Raw genomic sequence first — 21,409 nt, 5'->3', positions numbered from 1 at the left:
GTGAATTCACCCTGAATTCTCACTGTAGCATCTGAATCTTTGGCTCACTGGACCAGGAACTGTTGTTCATTAGCTTGTTGTTCATTAGCTTGTTGTTCATTAGCTTGTTGTTCATTAACTTGTTGTTCATTAGCTTGTTGGTCACTAGCTTGTTGTTCATTAGCTTGTTGTTCATTAGCTTGTTGTTCATTAGCTTGTTGGTCACTAGCTTGTTGTTCATTAGCTTGTTGTTCATTAGCTTGTTGTTCATTAACTTGTTGTTCATTAGCTTGTTGTTCATTAGCTTGTTGGTCACTAGCTTGTTGTTTGTTAGCTTGTTTTTTGTTAGCTTCTTGTTTGTTAGCTTGTTTTTCGTTAGCTTGTGTGAATTGTAGCCTTTTTTTCTTCGTAGTTTCCACCAGTAGTAACATCTGGCTGTTATGTGAAAAAGTGTTTTCATTGCAGTTTTGTAAAATAAACAAATTTCAATGCACCTGAAAAATCTGCACAGAATCTATTGAAAAATAAACTTGGAGTTTTTCCATTAAGTAAATTTATTTTCATACCAGAATTTCTTTATTCCTTCATTAGTTCTTTCTAATGTTTCTGTTTTCATTGCATGTTTAAACATAAACCTGTTTCCAAAGGACAGACTGTCAGATATACTGATCCAGATATTCTGAAATTCATAAAAAATGGAAATAAAAAGTAAACATTGAAAGAGAAAAGCCTGAAAGCTGCAGATCCTGTTCAGTCTAACCAGAGTGGGTTTTTGAGGCGCGGCTGTCTGACAGACTGACACCTTTGGTATCTCCTCCAACCACACAGGCGGAGGAAGACGAAGCAGAGAAACCCGGATCGGGCAGAACGCGATTCTCCCCCTGGTTCTGTTTGGATCAGGGTGAAGAAGTGTCTGTGTGAAACCTGAGCGCAGGCAGGCGATGTTCCTGAAGAGACGGGCGTCAGTGTGAGGCGTCGCTTAGAGCAGCCGAGTGTAGAGAGGTTTGTTCCAAAATGGGCCATGCACCATTTGGGGGGAACATGGAGGGATTGACAACGGCCATTTATTTTTTACTGTATTTGGGAAAACGTTAACCAGTGGATATTTCTAATGCATGACTCTTCTCAATAGTTTAGCTTAAAAATGAAGCTCTGACTCTAGCCGGGGAAATCACTCACACATGATACTTTCTCCATCCTTCCAGCGCTCTTTTCTTTTGTATCGTTTTTTAAATACTCAGCAACTTGCAGGGAGGAAAAAAGCACGCTGAGCGTGAAACGAGTGTCTGAGTGGAACTGCGTGTGTCATTTGTAACTGTGACAGCAATCCTACCTGGAGAGCTGCAGAGCAGAGAGCAACGACTGCTTGTCTTCATTTACGCTCCAGCTTCACTTCTACTGGAGTTTCAGCTTTTTAAGAAGGATGGAGTCACTGGGAACGCTCAGTCATGATTTTAGGCTTTGGTCTAAATCATTACTGACCGGGAAACTAAAGTATTTCAGCCTCTGTCCCGCCGTCTTCCTGTTTTAGTTTCCTGTATTATAATGTACTGTAATTTGTAAAAAGCATTTCTGCTACCTGCAAACAAACCAGGTGTTGAGCCACAGCATGAAGGTCTGTGATATGTGGGGAACCCCAAGGCTCAGTCCTAGGACCCCATACGCTCCTATTGGCTCAGGCTTAGCAGGAAATAAGGTTAGCTACCAGAGCTACACAGGTGATACACAGCTCTACATCATGATGTCACCAGGTGACCTTTGAACCCATCCAATCACTGAACAGATATGTGGATGTGCCACAACTTTCTCAAGCTGAACAGAAACTGAAGTTATTAAAGAGGAACGGTCTAGAGTTATAGATCTAGAGTCAATGCTCAGCTTCAGTTGTTACAGCTGGAAACTAGAGATCAGGCTGACCTCTGACCTCTGACCCCTGGGTTCCAGAGTGGGCCTTCTAGCAACTGCAGAACATTTCCAGGACCAGAGACTAAAGTCTCAGATCAGAGAAACTCATCCAGGCTTTAGTTTCTCTTTAGTGGCTTTGATTCCTGCAGCAGCGTCTTCACAGGTCTGATTGACAACCCAACGGTCCAGAACGCTGCTGCTGGAGTTCTGACTAGAACCAGGAGGATAGAGACACCACCCAGTTCTACACCACTCAGTTCTACACCACCCAGTTCTGCATCACCTAGTTCTACACCACCCTGTTCTTCAGTCCTTCACTGAGAGACTTTAAACTACAGCTGGTAGTTTATAAATCACTGAATTAAAGATTAAAGATCTGCTGCTGTTGGATCAACCTTCTGGTTCTGGTTCTGGTTCCGCTCTGCATCTTCTTGTCACAGTTGGCATGTTGACAGATATCATTTATAATTTTGAAACATTTGTGTTTTAGGACAATATTTAATTCAAGAAGTGCTAAAGAAATATTAAATTAAATCTTTTCTTCCTGGTTTCTGTAACTTTGCTGCCTTACAAGCTCAAACAATGAATAATTTATTCCTGAAGAGAGATTTTCGTTTAATAAAAAAATGCTCCATTTCTTATTTAAACAAAATCTGGTTATTGGGGCCAAAACTCTGCTTTTAAATCTTAAAGCTGATATTGTTCTGATGACAGCAGCTTGAAGGAGAACTCAGATCTCTTACGGTTTACTTTGTGTTTTCAGGGAATTCGATGCTCTAAAATTCAAACTCAGTTTCATTTGATCAAAATCTGAATGTTCTTAAAGGGCCGGTTGTGCCAGAATGTGGTGATAAAACCCATTAAACTGTTAAAATATTAATATTTTAACACTTTTTCACACTGATCAGTTCCTCCAGGATTTGGTTCCTCAGATTTTGTGGTGCTAATTTAGGAATATTTTTACGACGCTTGCGCTAATGTTTGATGTTAAATGTGACTCTTACTGAGGCTGAGGCAGCAGTCAATTAAACCCCATGTTTCTGGTCAATATTGAGAAAAATTTGCAGTAAAAATCATAAAAAATTGTTTATTTGTGAAAAACTGGAGGAACTTATTGATGTAATCTGGAGTCTGCAGGCCCACATGAAAAGCTACAGCGGGCCAGATTTGGCCCAAGGACCGTTAGTTTGACACGTTGCACCATCACAGGTCAGTTTATAACGGTGAAGTGGAAGGAAAATGTTTAGTTTTTCTCATTTTTGACCAATAAACATCAGAGAAATGTGTCTGTTAATTTGACACAAATAAATAAAATTTCTTACATCAGTTGATCATTTAAAACCTCAAACATTACAAAGTAAAAACTGTTTCCAAGTAAATTAACAACATTTGATTCTGGAATCACTAATAAACTCTCAGTCAGAATATAGTTTTTGTTCATAAGGAGCTCCTCTAGGATAATTAGATAACTGATATAAATGACTGAATTTCTGCAGAATTGTGCAGCCAGAGGAAAACGAGTCGGTGGATTTTGTGCTGCAGATTATCCCTCCTTAGATCCTGATGTGGTTTTGGTGACACTTCCAGTCAAACCTGACATCCTGCATCTGCTTCCAGAACCGGACCAGATGTGTTTCTGAGTTTCTCGCTTAGGAGAACGAAAACGTTTCTGTGTTTTATAATTAGACATAATCACATCATTATGCAAAAAGATCGATTTCTTCTCCTGGCTTAAGATCAAAATTCATTTTAATTTAGTCAAATTGGTTTCTGTTTTGTATTTTGACAGTTTTTGCATCAATTTAATAGCAGGAATGTCTCAACTTTGAGCAGCGGTTTCTGAAATAAGAACCTCTGAAGGTGATTTCGGCCCCAGGGCGTTTGCAATAAATGGCAGATTTTGACAGAATGTGATATATTATAACTCTGATCCTGCACTTTGTCCATTACCTTGAACTTTTTCCCACTAAAAACCCAACACAACGTTGATGTGAGAAGTAGTTACATAAATATTCTGTCTCTGGGTTCCACTGATTCGTCTTCATCAAGCAGACGGATGTCAGTAGCAAGCAGACTTTATCTACAAAATATGGGAGATTGAGTTTTGTTTGCATCTTCTGAAAATAAATTCCTCAATATATTTAACTTTGAATTAAAATAAGTCCTTTTTAAATTAAGACTTTCTGCAGCTTCCTTTCAGTAATTAGTCTTCAGTATGTTTATGTTTCCATGCGATCCTTAAGAAGCAAATTTAAGCTTTAAGTGGAAATAATATTTTTACCTTGTGAAAAAGCAGCTTCTTGCTTACTGACCTTAACTTAATTCAGGAGTGGAAGTAACTAAATAATCTGAGTAAATCATGCATAAAACATGATTTATGCTTTGGTGTTTTGGTCTCATCTAAACCTTTTTTTAAAGGATAATTTTGTTTACGGAGAATTCACAATTCCTTTTGTTTGCAGTTTTTGTTAGTTTGTTTATTATATTACCATTTTTAAATTATCTCAAGTAGGCCTGTCGCGATAAACGATAAATCAATTAATCGTGCGATAAATTAAAACTATCGACCTCATTTTAATTATCAGCATTATCGTCTCTTCCGGCCTTTTTCTCTTTCTGTTAATGACACCGAATGAAAAAAGGCTCAACTCCGGTTCTCTCCACTGACTCTCCCTTCCTCATTTCCTCAGTGTAAAGCCCAGCGCAGACTACACGATCTTAGAGCTGCCGGCCGATTGTCGGCCCATTTTCAAAACCTGACAGACCCAAACATTAGCCGACAGAAATCCTAGGTATAACGGTTCCATCGGGTTCGGTCCTGCCCTGTGGTGTCCAACAATGGGCACAAAATAATGGCTACAAGTTCAGTGAACTAATTTTAAAACCAGGCATTAATCAATGCTTTACTACAATCTACCTGCAATGCATGTGGCTAGTGTCAGCGTAAAGTCCTGACTGAATGAAAATCATTAGAACCTATTTATGTCACGTTAACGAAGAACAGCTGAAAAGTTAGCAATTTCGCTCCAACTCCTCCTCTTGTCATTTCTATATTCTTTGCATGTTGAATAAACATTAATGTTGTTTCCACATATCATCTCCAATGTCCGCTGGACTTCGGGTTGCGCCGTGTCAGCTGTTTGGGATTCCCCTCCATAATTTCCCCTCAGAAAACAGGGAGGAGAATCCGCGCTTTCTGATTGGCTGCCTGTCACATTCAACAGGCTGCGGCCAGTCATGGAAAACCCTGATTTGGATCGGAGCGGAAACGACGATCTACCGTAATACACCGCACAATCTTAGAAAGACCAACTTTCTAAGATTGTTGTAAGGGGAAAAATAGGAGCAAAAATCATGTAGTGTGAATTATTGCATCAGGTAGTCGATGTGCCCATTTTCTCTATTTAAATCTAATTATTACTGAAGGGCAACATAATATACACACTTCATAATCTGCACTCTTTTGGTTGAATGCAGTATTTATTTCCACTTTTACTTTATGTTGTTTAGTTTCTTTTTTCAAGTGCGTTTTTTGTTAATGGAGACTGAGAATCCATTTTATTTTCGTTTTTGGTTGTTTTGTTTATTTAGTTTATCAGCTCCAGTGTTTAGTGTTCTTTTGAAAATAAAGTATATCTATCTTTGGCAGGAAATCACCTGCATTATTACGTCATTTCCATTAAATCAGTGTAAAAAGGTCTTCAAACAATATTATCGTTTATCGCAATAATTTTTGAGACAATTAATCGCTCAGCAAAATTTACTATCGTGACAGGCCTAATCTCAAGACAACAATTTCATCATTTATTGCATTAACATCTGGGACAATCTATCATTCAGCAAAATTTATCGCGACAAATTTATCCAAGTAGAACTGATTTGAGACTTTACGTAATCTGATCCCATAAAGACTTAAACATTTACTTGGACTTAACTTGAATTTAAAATTTAAAATTCAAACTCAGTTTCACTTTATGAAAAATCTGAATGTTCTTAAAGGGCCGGTTATGCCAGAATGTGTTGATAAAATGTGGGAATCTGTTGATTTTGATGAGGATTTGTGAAAAACTGGAGGAACTTATTGAAGTAATTTGGAGTCTAAAGGGCCACATGAAAAGCTACGGCGGAGCAGATTTGGTCCCGGGGCTTTGAGGTTGACAGTATGCTTTAAAAACTCGAGTTGATTTGGAAAAATGACTGCAGTTAAAGGTTAACTTCAGTTATTGCATTTATTTAATGCGCTGACTCGTCCAAGTTGAGAATAAACTGTGAAACTAAAGAGGATTTGCATTTATCCTCCTGTTTTATGATCTTTTTCTCGAAATTTTCATCTCAAAACACATTATTACTGGACTATCTGCCTGCTGTCTTCTTGTTATTTCAGCAAAAAAGTGGCAAGGAAACTTTCTAGCAAAAAGCAGGAGCCTGAATATGAATCATTCCCAGACGCTCTGGCCAAGTGGGATACTTTTATCTCCTGAAAACTGAACGTTTAAAAGAGAGACTCATAAATAAAACGCTCTGATGGGTAATTTTAGTGCATTTTAAGGTCTGAGAATCAAACTGAGTTTGAAGAGCTACCAATGATTGTTCCAGCGTTAAAAAGACTCTTCTACAACCCTTTATATTTTAATAATCTGGTCAAATTACTGTCTGCTGATGTTTTTTCCTCACTTCTGATGAATTTAACATCATTCAGTGCATGCAGCCAGATGTGTGGGTGTGTGTGTGTGTGTGTGTGGGTGTGTGTGTGTGTGGGTGTGTGTGTGTGTGTGGGTCAGTGCCTGGAGGCCAAGCCAGCACATTACGACAGTGACTGGCAGATCTCATTTGGTGTTTAATTTCACCAGCTCTCATCTATGATGCCCCGCTAGCCGCCGGCTAACAGGCTAGCTGAAAACTGTCCTTGTTTCCTCAAAGTGATGTTTACATTCACAGGACTCATGATGTTTGTTCGTTTAACATCAATAATAGACACATAATATTCATGAACAATTAAATTTATCTCCAAAACCTGTTGGTTTTGTTAATTAGACACATTTAAAGGCCTTTGAGCAAAACGTTGGTAAGTTAGTGATGAAAGTTGTCGATTTATAAGTTAATCTAAAGGTGACTAATCTTATCGATCAACCAACAACTAATTATGTTGGCAACCATTTTCTTAAAAAAATGTTTTTTCTTGTGTCAAGAGTTCTGATAGCTTTCCATAACATAAATGGTTACATTTTTAAAGAAAATTATGAATTAAAGCAAAACATTATTATTTTTTCAGCTGTATTAAATACTGACTGAATAAACAGAAAATTGTGGGTTTCTCTCACTATTAAACTTACATATTTATTAAGTTAAGTAGAAACCTCTTAACTTGCTGTATAGAAAAATAAAAGATAAAATTAAAAAGACATAAAGCACTTTATTCTCATTCATAGAGCTTTATAAAACCAGTTTTCCATTCTTAATTATTCTAAATTCTATGTTTCCATTTTAAATATATTTATTAACCCAAAAAGTACATAATAATGGTGTGAATTGAAAAAATTGAATAATTAAATAGCTAGACAAATTAAACAGATTGACAGACGAGCTGGTGAAAAGTTTTTCATCCTCATATTTTTGAAGAACTCAAACATTATGTGTAAAACTAACATAAAAGAAAATCCCCATTTTAAAAATGGATTTAGAGTTCAACTCAACAACAAAATACTCATGAACACAAGATACATGTAAATAACTTTATAAAATGTAATATACTGAAGGTATCATGTGAACAAATAAAGCTGTTTATGTAAGAGCGATCATTACAGCGGCTGACGGCTTCCCAGAACATGTCAACATATTTTGAATTAGTCTGTCAGTTGTGTATTTACAACTGATTTTCCACTGATTAAACCTTTTTTAGAATCAAGCAAACAGCAATTTTAGGAACAAAAAGCTGGTTTTCACTAACAATTCAGCTTTAAAATACTTAGACTTTTTTTTAGACATTTAAAAAGAAAAACACTAAGATGTTTGCAAGTATTTTGCTGAGTTTTTGTTGTTAATTCCACTTCTATACCGTCATAAATTCAAAACACAACAGAAAGAGTAAAGTCATGCTGCTCAGCGCTGCGCTACCAAACGTGTACTTGAGCCTGTACACGTGACGTCACGCTCTCCGGACTCCGCCCACTCCGCCATGACGGACCAAAGCGCTAAAAACAGCCAGTCAGTCAGTCAGATCACCGGGAGCCTCAAAACGCGTCTATTCAGTTGATTTCACTTTAAAATGGTGACGGAGCTGCGCGGCGGGCTGAATAAATACACCGGGATAGAAACCAAGCTTTTTATTTTGTTGTATAACTTTTAAAGAGGGAAGATACGAGGCGATGGATAGCAGCTGAATCTCGGTGCAATCATGGATTAGCAGCGAAAGCTTTTTACAAGGTAAGAAGACTAACGTTGATATAGTTTATAAGTAAATATGATTAGAAATATGCCAAATATCGCGTCTAAAAGTTAGCCTCTAATCATTGGTAACCATGGAGACAGTCCTGCACCGTCATGTAGCCTAGCATGTTTGGAAGAAGCTGGTTAGCATCTCTGGTTTCAGGGGAAACGCTGTTTATGACACAGTGACATAAATCATGTGGTGTGAATTCAGGTAAAGTCGGTCATTTGACCAACACTCAGGAGGTTCGGGTCGGTTTCTAAACTAGCTGTTTAAAACGTTTGGGAATCCCGCCGTTTATGAGCCCAACCAGGTGAGTCACGTTCACAAATTAACTCAACTTGAACAAGAAGAAACCACGAAAAAACAACTTAGGAAAACATTTTCAGTCGCTCTGTCCAATACTCCCATCCATGTCATTTCCCCTCCATTATGGCGCCTGTGATCAAGTGACGCAGTTGCAAATGGTCAATAATGGAAAACAATATTTGGATGAAAGCATATTTGTTGGAAGGTCAACAACAATCTGTTGAGTCTGTACAGTTAAACCCAAAGTAAAGTAGATCAGCTAACAGAACCAAAGGAGAAAGACAAAAGATTCATCTTACGGTGGCCTTGAAAAAGACCACAGATTAAAGAGTAGAAATGTAAATATTACAGGAATTGATAGTTATTTACAGTGTTTTGGCAGCTTAAAGTAGGAGGAAATGGCAGAAGCTTCTCGATTTACTGCCGTTTCCCAAACTTTTCTGTTGCTTCCGGCCTTTTTTCCCCAAACTCTGCAGCCTCCATTGTCTTCATTATTTATCCCTCAAGTGTTCCTGCAAGTGTTCCTGCACACAGAAAGCATAACCTTTTTCCAAAATCCAAAAACTTTCAGAACTGGAGTCATGAGTTTTGATAATACTATACCAGCAGATACTTCTAGTGCAATGTCACTTTGGGGTTTTGTTCCTTTAGTGTCTAGATGGCAATATAATGAAAAAGGTCACCAAGAAATAGATTTATTTCTGTAATAATTTAGACAAATTCTTCTCGAAAGTATCAGTTTTTTAAAGGCTAATAGAAGCTTCTTTCCAACCGCCACTGAAAAGCTGAATAAGTTTAGCTTCTAACTTCATATTTTAGTAGTTGTATATTAATATGCAGTAATAATTTACAGCCTTTATTTTTGTCAATTATAATGATTTTTTTGTTTGCAATTAATGATGTTGACGATGAGTTCTCTGATATTAAATGTTATGATTTTTCTGTGACATGGGAAACTCAATAATGCAACATAAATGCAATGCAGCGTTTCTGTTTCAGGTGAAATCCCGTTTTTAAAGCTGGATGTGTGTCAATGAGAAGGTGTGAAAATTGAGTTTATATTTTAAGCTCACAGGCCAGCGCTTCTCTTTTATTTTTTAATTTTTTGACTCATCAAAGTGTTGCTTCTTTGTTGACATCAAAAGATTTTCTATGTTCTTTTGTAATACAGATAATTATCCTTGATCAGTTTGGCCTTTGATGTGTGCACGGCTTCATTATACAGTCTGTGCAAACAAGCCTCTGGTTGTACTCTATGGTTTCAGTGAATCTTCATATTTTACCTGGATACATTTGTGCATAGTCTGTATTTGTAAATCAGAAGAAAATGTTAGAATGTAAAACAGTTATAAGGCACAGTATGAATACATTTGTTCAAGAAACGAGTAGTAGTAACTGCTAGCTTCATGCTCTCATGCTCATGTCCGTTAGACTGCTGTTAAAATCACAAAGCTAGTGATCTGAATTTCCTCTGATCTTTTGTAATCTCCTCTGAGAGGCAAACTGATTCACTGCAAGTCATCAAAAAGCGTTTCCTTTCAAAACGGATTAAACTCGGAGCTAAAATGTGATGGAACACTGTCAGAGTTACAAATAAAAATCAGTTGGACACAATTTTCAAACAATGTTTAAATCTACTTAATCTACTTAAAGAGATTATGGTCAAAAACAGATGAATATCAAGGTACTACTTATGGATCTGTTGCAGCGTCACAAGATCCCGCTTCCAGCAAGTTATCAACATAACGCGATAAATCTGAAATGTACGCCTGATGTATAAAAGAAAAATAGATGCAATGCTTTGTTACTAATAATCAACACTGCAACAACTAGATAACAAGGTCAGGAAAAAGTTTTAATTAAGAAAGAAAATAGCAAAGGAGAGGGAAGTAGCTCAGTCATGCTAGCTTGACTATGACAACCGTAACATGTAGATGTGCTGCAGAATAAAGAAAGGCACACACCACACCAACTGTGACAGATCATCAGTAGAGTAGGTGTTTAAATTAGCTACAACCGCTGTGTTAGCTTCGCTACTAGCAACAGTAGCTAATCTACCACCTCTGTGTTAGCTTAGCTACTAGCAACAGTAGCTAATCTACCATTGCTGTGTTAGCTTAGCTACTACCAGCGGTAGCTAATCTACCACTCAAATCGCTTATCAATAATCGCAAAATAAACATCAAGCCTAAAAACATGAACCTGCTCTTTGAGTGGGAAATGTTTCAGTGATTTTTGGTGTTGAATCCTGATGCATGAAGTGGCGTTGTTGTCAGTTGCTATGGCAACGAGTCTGTGTGTAGCGCGAGAAAAAAGTGATTTTGTGTTGTTCTTCAATGGTTTAATGCACTACATTAATAGCTTCACCTCCAGGTTTCATTTTAACGGTTTTACTGCTGCAGCGCCGCGATGGATAGAAAGGAAAGGAATCGTCTTTTTGCCCTCCAGCGTTCTGCGCATGTGCAAAATTTCTGGATATCAACAACATGCAGCGGGTTTATGGAAATGTTGGATCTTTTTATGTGCAGCAGATTGGTCGATGTATTTATTGTTGTTTTGGGCTTTTTCTCGTGTTCTTCTCCAGATAAAATGGGCATCCTGGGTGTTTGGGTTGTGGTGGTTCTGCTGGGAACGTTGGGATGCTGGACAGCTGAAGGTCACAGGAGCAGCCGACGAGGCGGCACGGATGCAGCCGCCAAGTCCCACACCTCCCACCAGGAGTCACACTCCATGGTAAGCATCCTCACGGCTTTTCAGAATAAAAGAAATAAAGTTTCATTGGGTGTGGACATTGCAAGCAAAGTTCCTGGATTGGCCACTCCATCTCTCTGATTGGTCAATCATTTCATTTTACATAGTTGCCGATGTTAAAATGTAACAAAAATGTAAAAATTTTTAAAATGTAGCTAAAATTTTTAAATTTGTTAAAATTTAACAAACCATGGCCCCTATGCTTTATGACAAGCTGGTAAAATGATCATATATTTAAGAACAACACACGTCAAGCACACGAGAAAAAAGTAAATAAAAGTCTAAGAAATATGCAAGATAACTAACGTTAAAGTTTTTCTTCAGTTTGAATGAATATTGGATCAGAAGGACTGTGGGGAAGGAAACGCTGCAGAATAAAAACCAAACCTTTCCAGTTTCTGGCCGTAATCAAAATGTGAAAACATTTCAAAAACGAAAACATGAGGATCTGCCATCACAGGCAGGGGCCAATTTCCATTCTTTTCATTTCTGTTTATGCAGTTTGTCCCTGTTTGTTTTACACATAACCCTCTTACTCATAAGCCTTTAATCCAATGAGCACATTTAGTGTTTCTTTATGGTTTCTGCAAATCCCATAACCACTCTGCTCTTAAATAAACACCACTCCACAAAAATATTATAATCTTTTAGTCAAATATATGCCATCCTCCACTTCTTCAAAGTGTTATGAAAATGCTTTAAGTGCAGAGGAAAGCTAAATGCTAAGTGTTCCCAGTTAATTGGGGCAGAGCTATCTGCATAAGAAAGCCTTCAGTTTTCCTTTTTTGGTTTTCTGCAGCCCCAACCGACTCCAACCTTTCAACGGTTCAGGAAAAAACCTCACAACTTATTCAAACCTGAATGCATTCATGTGAATCTGCCCAGATTTGACCTTAAATTCTTGCTTGGAACAAATGGGAAGTTATTTTTTGCATGAAGGGATTTTTACAAAATGGTAAAGATTTTATACAAACTATCCACAGATCATAGTGATTCATTTTGTTCGCAGCTTATGAGAGTTTCATCCTCCTTACTATGTAAAGGAGAGTTTATTAAAGCTGCATTATTGACCTGCTACACACTGTAAAACATCTGAAGGTGGTTTAATTCCACCTTGAAAATGCAATTTAAGTCGACAATAAAATAGTTTTGGTTTTAACTCAGAAATTAATGTTCATGAAGCTGATTTAACAACAAGAGACAAATAATAGTGATAGCATTTTCTGCAGCTTACATGTTGGTTAATAAAGTAAAGATCTGGGTGGAAATGAGTCATTTGAGAGGAAAGAAACGGGTAAAATATGGGTTTGGTATTTTAATCAAACATGCCTGGAGTCTCTGCAGCCTCATCCACAGATATGATTGTTTTATTTTTCTCAGACTCTCGTCAGGTATTTGGATATATTGGTATTAAAATAAAATAATCAAACTTCCTACATGAGCTAATAATTAAATTTCTCTCCTTTTTATTGGATGTAACTCTACAATCAGTCACCATAACAACGTAGTTTAAATTATTGGTCATTTCAAGCCAATTTGTTTGTTTTCTTGTTCTCACATGAGACTATTATAGATATATTGATCATAGATCTGATATTTTGTCCTGTCATAGTTTATTTGCTGCTGTTTTGTCTGAACCTCAACCTCTGCATGTGTTCAAAATAGGCCTGTCGCGATAAACGGTAAATCAATTAATCGTACGATAAATTAAAACTATCGACGTCATTTTAATTATCGGCATTATCGTCTCTTCCGGCCTTTTTCTCTTTCTGTTAATGACACCGAATGAAAAAAGGCTCAACTCCGGTGCTCTCCACTGATCCTCCCTTCCTCATTTCCTTAGTGTAAAGCCCAGCGCACACTACACGATCTTAGAGCTGTCGGCCGATTGTCGGCCCATTTTCAAAACCTGACAGACCCAAACATTAGCCGACAGAAATCCTAGGTATAACGGTTCCATCGGGTTCGTTCCTGCCCTGTGGTGTCCAACAATGGGCACAAAATAATGGCTACAAGTTCAGTGAACTAATTTTAAAACCAGGCATTAATCAATGCTTTACTACAATCTACCTGCAATGCATGTGGCTAGTGTCAGCGTAAAGTCCTGACTGAATGAAAATCATTAGAACCTATTTAGTCACGTTAACGAAGAACAGCTGAAAAGTTACGGGGTTTATCAACTGCGGTAGCAATTTTGCTCCAACTCCTCCTCTTGTCATTTCTATATTCTTTGCATGTTGAATAAACATTAATGTTGTTTCCACATATCATCTCCAATGTCCGCTGGACTTCGGGTTGCGCCGTGTCAGCTGTTTGGGATTCCCCTCCGTAATTTACTCTCAGAAAACACGGAGGAGAATCCGCGCTTTCTGATTGGCTACCTGTCGCATTCAACAGGTTGCGTTAAGATCCCAGTCGGAGAAAAACCCTGATTTGGATCGGAGCGGCAACGATGATCTACCGTAACACACCACACAATCTTAGAAAGACCAACTTTCTAAGATTGTTGTAAGGGGAAAAATAGGAGCAAAAATCATGTAGTGTGAATTATTGCATCAGGTAGTCGATGTGCCCATCTTCTCTATTTAAATCTAATTATTACTGAAGGGCAACATAATATACAGACTTCATAATCTGCACTCTTTTGGTTGAATGCAGTATTTATTTCCACTTTGGCTTTATGTTGCTTAGTTTTTTTTTCCAAGTGTGTTTTTTGTTAATGGAGACTGAGAATCCATTTTATTTTCGTTTTTGGTTGTTTTGTTTATTTAGTTTATCAGCTCCAGTGTTAAATGTTCTGTTGAAAATAAAGTGTATCTATCTTTGGCAGGAAATCGCCTGCATTATTACGTCATTTCCATTAAATCAGTGTAAAAAGATCTTCAAACAATATTATCGTTTATCGCAATAATTTTTGAGACAATTAATCGTTGAGCAAAATTTGCTTTCGTGACAGGCCTAGTTCAAAATAAAATCCACTTTATTTAGGATTTAAATAAACTTTCAATAAAAAATGTTTCTTTGCTGTTTTTTTTAAGATCACAGGAAAAACCAGTAAAAGCTGCAGGATATTTCCAAGTTTTTATAAAAAGGAAGGAAGATTAGACATATTGTAATCATTAGTAGTAGTAGTTCATTAATCCTGTGAAAACAATGATTCCTCTTTTGTCCTTGCTGTTTTTCTGGGGTTATTGTTGTGTCTTGATCTCAGATTATAAAGTGTTAATGCATTGAAACTCCTCCATAACTGATAAACATAAAACAGGAGAGGAACATATTTATATACATGTAGAAACATGAATCTTTAATGAAACCTGCCTGCGTTGCCGTGGATTTAGAACAATATTTACAATCTGAATTGTTTTTCAAATTGCTTTTGCACAAAATGTCAGTCTCCATAGCGATGCCAGATTATTGCTGCATGGGGGATTTAAAGGGATGCTCAGATATTTGTTTCTGGTATTTTTATCTAGAAGCTATTGGGTTTGTAAACTAAACTCTCCTCAGTGTGAAGCAGAATATGAGTCGAATAAACGCAACACTTTTATATTAAAACTGCCAAATGTTGTAAATTAAGTTACAGTAAATCTGATTTCATCACTTTGGTGCCTGGTTTAAAAAATCTGCATAAACTAGGATATGATGGGATGTGTGTCCATTTCCTGATTAGCATATTGATAAATGTGCAATTCAATATTTTTATGAACGCCATTTTCAATTCCAGTCGTCACCACATATAACATCTATCCATAGCAGATATTCATAGATGCATTTTGACCTTTTAAATGCCAGTTTTAGCGATTAGTTTCTGCACAAAACCTAAAATCAATCACATAAAGAGGCCTGATATTTATATACAAAACCTGAGAAGGATTTTTTACGCCGCTCTATTAGTGCCAAAACAGGAGAAAATTTCCACCAAAAACTCAGACATTTTCTAGAAGAATTTTCAGAAACTTCCAAGTTTTTTTTGTATAAAATTTCTATTAATCTATCATTTTTTTTCTGGAAAAAATTGAGAATTCAAAATTTCAGATTATTGTTGTTGTTTGAAATGTCCTGGTGTTTTTTCTACTGTGGCCCTAAAACTCAGCAGCAGATTTTAAATGTTTGATGTTTTAAGAGAAAAGCATCTAGTTTCTTTTGGACTCCATTGAACACATTTATTTTAAGTAATAACAGGAAACGCCTGCTATATTTAGCCAAACTTAATACAGAATAAAAGCTGATTTGGGTGCAGCAGTGTCTCTGGAAAAACATTTTTACCTTTTGTGAAAACTAAAGTATGTTGGTAACATTTTTTTACCCTGATTACAAATTAAAAGTCTACATCTGCATACGGGCCAAATTTGTATCATTTTTGAATTGCAGTTTGGGGCCGCACAAAATCAGTCTAAGGCCCGCAAATGGCCCCCGCGCCTCACTTTGGACACCCCTGCCCTACATTATGGTAAAGATGTTGCCCTCATTTAACGTATTCCTCTAATTCCTGTCTGCGATATCGCCTGAAGTCAAGATGCCAGCCTGAGGCAACAAAGGTTAAAAGATCTGAATCCTCTCTACTCCCAATTATTCACACCGCATCTGTCAGGACTGCAACACTTATCTACTTGACGGAAAAACAAAAGTTGTATTTAAAAATACACCTGCCAACCTCTATTTCCAGGAGAAAGAACTGGCTCCTTTTTCCCTTAAACCCTGCTGATTTGTCCTATTTGCTCAGATTAAATCAGATGGGAACTATAAACTCATCCAAGCACAGAAAGCAGCAGCAAGAAAATCAGGTTACTGCTAATTACATATGAACACCTAAAGTCTAAATGTGTAAAATAAAGTGACAAAAACAGCTTTTGTTTGTCAGAGCAAACTGTATTTTTAGAAAGGAGCTCAGAGCCGTGCTGTCACCCCTGTGCTTGATTTAAATCTTTAATCAATTGATCAAACCGCTCAGTTTTATCTGGGCATCATGAGGAAGAATGTCTGCAATTAAGATAGACAGATGGCATCAGCAGGCGAGGAAAGAGGAATGGAGATGCAGAAGGTTTGACAACCGCTGCGTTCCCCGTGGGAGTCCGGGTCTCCTGGGGTTGGACGTCAGACAGACACACACACACACACACACACACACACGCTGCTTTTATCAGTGAGGCTCATTACCTGCTGGCATCCATGCTGAGGGACAAGAACGCAAAATGTCACTGCACTTCAAATGCTGCCGGATATCGGATTGTTCTGGAGTGGCGTTGCTCTGAAAGACTGCGCTGTTCTATTTTCAAATATCATGTCGATGGTTGTTTCCCCTGCATATGCTAATGAAGCGCGTCTCCAGATGACACGTTTCTTCAAATCCTAAAAAAAAGCTCAACTGATTGGTCACTAATAAGCAGCAAAGCATCTCATATGCTAAAATATTACACATATATTCTACATACAGACTTGGGTGGGAAATAGTTACATTTACCTTTAGGAGTATTTTTACAATGTAATTTTATTATGAAGTATTTCTACTCTTACCTGAGTAAAATTCCTAGATTTTCCTCAGGTAATCTGCTGAAAAGTTACCAATGGTCACGGCTAAACAGAAATGCCAGGGCAGAAAAAACTTCCATCATCCAAAAAATGCTTTAAATCTTTAAATGTCATGAATGACAGACATACCACCAGCTGGACACATGATGTCTGTTTCAAACCGCTGAATGACGCGCCGCTCATCCGGTTTGACATCTAAATAAAGATTCCTGAACAATATGTTGACGCCTTGTGTTTCCAATTAGTGATTGAGTTTTTTCTGCTGTCACTAGGCCTGTCGCGATAAACCGTAAATCGATTAATCGTACGATAAAAAAAACCTATCGACGTCATTTAATTTATCGTCCATATCGTCTCTGCTTGTATTTTTCTCTTTCTATTGATGACGCTGGATGTGTAGGCTCAACTCCGGCGCTATCCACTGACCCCTCCCTTCCTCATTTTTTAGGAAGGGAAAAATGAGAAGGGAGGAGGAGGGGACTATTACGTCAGGTAGTCAGCGCGCACATCATTTTGTACTGCTGCAGCTTTAGAGCCCCGTGAGGAGTTAGCAAGGTAAAGAAACACTATCTCATATTGGGGGAGGAGGGACTCGAAATGGAACTCGTTTCAAAGCCGAACGCAACTGCCGCAGTGTGGGAGTATTTTGGATTCAAACCAAATGACCGAGGCGAACCGCTGAACCTTTGCGAGCCGGTATGTCGCATTTGTCATAAAATAGTAGCAACTAAGGGTAGCAATACAACCAACTTGTACGTGCACCTAAAGCACAACCATCCAGTAAAGTTTTTCCAGCTGAGGAGGAAAAGTACAACCGGTGGCCCGTCTTCGTCTTCAAGTTCGCGACAGTCCACCGTCAATGAAACATTTCATCGACAGGAAGCATACAAAAAGGACGGCGCAAAGTGGTGCGCGCTCACAGACAGCGTAGTTCGCTTAATTGCTAAAGAGATGCTCCCATTTAATATTGTTGAAAAGCCGGCATTTCGAAAAATGTTGCAAACTTTTGATAGACGGTACGAAATCCCCGGAAAAACATACATATCACAAACGGCAATTCCACAACTTTACAGCAGTATTAAAGAGGACATACTGAAGGAGATAAAAGACATTTCATTTTACTCTGCTACGTCGGATATGTGGTCAAGTTCAAATATGACTCCTTATATGAGCTTGACCATTCACTATATAGCTGCTGACTGGACCCTGCACTCTAAATGTTTAGAGACCAGGTATGTCCCAGATAACCATACTGCTAACACCCTGGGAGAAAACCTGAAATCTGCTTTAGCAGACTGGGGACTGGATGAGGACAAGCTGGTCTGCATTACAACAGACAATGGCCCTAACATTGTCGCTGCAATAAGAAATCTTGGCTGGCCATGGCTCAACTGCTTTGGCCACAACCTCCACCTTGCTGTTTCCCATGGTCTAGACAGTGACAAAGAACGTACAGCACGTGCCATAGGACTCTGTAAAAGTTTGGTCAACACTTTCAACCTGAGTTTCTTTAAAAAGAGAGATCTGAGGAAGGCACAGAATGAAGCTAATCTCCCTCAGCACAATCTCATTCTGGTGAGTTTTTAAATTCATTTATTCAAAATATTCAGAGCCATGTTTATTTATTTTTTATTTTTGTAGCATGTAGACCTGTAGAATCTAATTAAGACCGTTGTCTGGCAATAATTTTACATATAACAACACAAATTGTTAAGGAGAATTAGTATCATTTCTTTAAACAAGTTGAAATAAATTAACTAATAAAAAATAGTATGGTTCTAATATAGTATTAATGTCTTTTGCTAGAGCCATTTTGGTGTTATTTCTACTTGTCAGCACAAGGGGTGTAATATTTTACTCGTCACTGGTGAAGCTTTGCCTTAAATGAGTAACATAATAATTCTATATGTTTTTCTAATAAAAACCTTTTCAATATTCCACAGGATGTTGTCACACGATGGGGCACTAAACAGAAGATGATCGAGAGGGTGTTGGAGCAACTCCCAGCCATCAGACGAGTCCTGGTACAAGACAGAAAGCACAGCCATCTCACTCCAACCTGGCAGGATGTTGCGGTGTTGGAGTCCATCAATGCAGCTTTGAAGCCACTGGCTGACTTTACAGATGTCCTTTCAGGAGAAACATACGTCACAGTGTCCTCTGTTAAGCCTGTGCTAGAACTGATTAAAGGCGACCTTCTCTCTCCAGGCCCTGATGACAGCACAATGACTGCCAGTATTAAACAAAACGTATGCAAGATACTGACTGAAAAATATAGCTCACCTGGCATCCAAAATCTCCTGATAAAGGCCACCATCTTGGATCCAAGGTACCGTGGCAGCATGGAGGAGGCAGGGTCATTGGATGATGTCAAACATCAGCTGGTGCAAGAGCTACTGGACTTAAAAGGGCCAGAAGTAAGGGAAGAAGGTGCAAGTGGTGAGGGTTCCAGCCAAGCTGCTGGAGGAAACAAACATGAATCTACAGCTGACCCACCCACCAAGAAGAAGAGGCTAAGTGACCTTCTTCAAAACAGAAGAGCTGAACTCACAGTTCAGACACAAGCTACATATCCAAAAAGAGAACAGGCTGATGCAGAACTGACAAAGTTCCTTCAAGAAGATGCTATTGATGCCTCTTGTGATCCCTTGATGTGGTGGTGTGACAATCAAAGAAGATATCCTTTGATGGCAAACTTGGCTAAAAAATACATGTGCATTTGTGCAACAAGCACCAGTTCAGAGAGAATGTTTAGCACAGCTGGAAACATTGCTACTCCTGAGAGATCTTGCCTTAAGCCACACAAACTCAACATGTTGGTATTTCTTGCTCGGAATCTCTGACTAAAGTAGCTACAGATATGCCTAAAGATTGTTGAGGCATCTGGTCTTATTTAAAAATGTGCTTGTTTCTTTGCACTATTTGTTTGTAAAATGGCAGTTTTCCCCATCTTTATTTAAATCTAATGATATACAGACTTCATAATCTGTATTGTTTTGGTTGAATGTAGTTTTTATTTCCACTGTGGTTTTATCTTGTGCTTAGTTTTTATTCAAGTGCATTTTTTGTTAGAGACCGAGAGTCCATTTAATTTTTATTTCTGCTTGTTTTATTTTATTAACCAGTTCCAGTGTTGAGTGTTCTTTTGAAAATAAAGGATATACATCTTTGGCAAGAAATCGCATGCATTATTTCGTCATTTCCATTAAATCAGTGTAAAAAGGTCTTCAGACAATACTATCGTCTATCGCAATAGTTTTTTGAGACAATTAATCGTTCAGCAAAATTTGATATCGTGACAGGCCTAGCTGTCACCCACCAGCGTTTTTTACTCCTTCTCTGTTTGCCCTTGCTTTGTGCCGTTGTCTGTTTGTTTCAGGGAAGAGGAGAAGGCAGAGTAACGGATGACATGTGAAAAGTGGCAGAGAGGCGGCTGCTGTGTTGCCCTCGCTCCTCTGAGCTCGTGTAATAACCAATCCTGTGTGTGTTCTCTGTTTGCAGGAGAAGGAGAAAGCAGACGGGAGCATCGATCAATGTGAGTACGCTTACAGTGTTCAAACCAAAACAGCATTTTTCAGAATATGCCGTCTACAATATGGTTTTTCTTCTGCTGTGCTTCTGTCCTCTGATTACTGGGAAACAAGTAATTCTGCTCTAAATGGCTCTGATAAAATGGGCTTTTGATAATAAAATATCTCTGAAAACATGAGAAATCCCGCCTGTTGCTCCAGCGCCATGAGATTTATTTATTGGAAATGGTTTCTGATGTAACTTTGCTCCACAAACCAATGTGTGAAATCTGCACAAAACCACTGCAAAAACACAAGTAAAACACAAGTACATTTGCTCTAGTTTCTAGTGCAGATATCTTAGTTCAGGGTGTCCAGAGTGTGGCCCCGGGGGCCATTTGTTGTTTTTTTTTTGTGGCCCGCAGCTGCAGTTCAAGAATGACACTAATTTATTTCAAAGTAACAGATTATAACCCAGCTTTCAGAATAGTTAGAACCTCATCAGCTTCTATATGTTGCTGAAAAGTTACTTGTGAATTATTTTGTCTTATTTTAAGTGTACTAATATATTTCCACTGGAGGCTAGACCAAACATTTTGTGTTTTTGCGTCTATTTTTAGTGACACCCTCTCTGACATGTAACTAATTATTTTGCTGTCAGATGTTTGTTTGTCCCTGTCAGACGTGGAAAACGATGTTTCTCTGAGTTTTTTCCTGGCATTCAGCTTTAGTGATTTGTGCCTGTCATGATCTCAGTCGTTACGCTGAGTAGCCAGTTAGCTTTACGTCGGCGTCAGCCACATTTATTGGTGCTGATGGTTTAAAAAGTGACAAAAAAGCCTAAAAATCAGTCCAGTTTCCATCAGTCTTTTAATCTTATTCTCAGAAATGACCAGAAAATGTAAGCTTTCATTTCTATAATGTTGATGAAGCGGGAAAAATCCCAACACTGAAACGTTTTTAACAGAATCGCTGCCTGCACAGTGACTGGTATTGAACG

The 21,409-nt window shown here is 38.1% G+C and overlaps 2 protein-coding genes across 2 annotated transcripts in view; both read left to right on the top strand.

The window, feature by feature from the left end:
* The window catches only part of fstl4 (follistatin-like 4), a 216,392-nt gene that overhangs the window by 9,462 nt on the left and 185,521 nt on the right, over positions 1-21,409 (top strand). The window contains exons 2-3 of the mRNA XM_032576485.1: positions 11,205-11,353; positions 20,402-20,435. Of these exons, the coding sequence (XP_032432376.1) occupies positions 11,210-11,353; positions 20,402-20,435 (178 nt within the window). The 5' untranslated portion in view covers positions 11,205-11,209. The remainder of the gene's footprint in view (positions 1-11,204; positions 11,354-20,401; positions 20,436-21,409) is intronic.
* Positions 17,174-19,889, top strand: LOC116728398 (zinc finger BED domain-containing protein 1-like). The gene is made up of 2 exons (XM_032576486.1): positions 17,174-18,475; positions 18,844-19,889. The coding sequence occupies exons 1-2, from the start codon at positions 17,498-17,500 to the stop codon at positions 19,741-19,743; spliced, it is 1,878 nt and encodes a 625-aa protein (XP_032432377.1). The 5' UTR covers positions 17,174-17,497; the 3' UTR covers positions 19,744-19,889.

The sequence above is a fragment of the Xiphophorus hellerii genome, chromosome 11 (assembly GCF_003331165.1).
Source record: "Xiphophorus hellerii strain 12219 chromosome 11, Xiphophorus_hellerii-4.1, whole genome shotgun sequence".
Lineage (NCBI taxonomy): Eukaryota > Metazoa > Chordata > Actinopteri > Cyprinodontiformes > Poeciliidae > Xiphophorus > Xiphophorus hellerii.
The sequence above is the reverse complement of the archived record's forward strand: the minus strand, read 5'-3'. Positions and strand labels throughout refer to the sequence as shown.

Coding starts and splice junctions, on each gene's coding strand:
- LOC116728398 (XM_032576486.1), top strand. CDS start 17,498: ATGGAACTCGTTTCAAAGCCGAACGCAACTGCCGCAGTGTGGGAGTAT. Junction 18,476..18,843: donor CTCAGCACAATCTCATTCTG/GTGAGTTTTTAA, acceptor AATATTCCACAG/GATGTTGTCACACGATGGGG.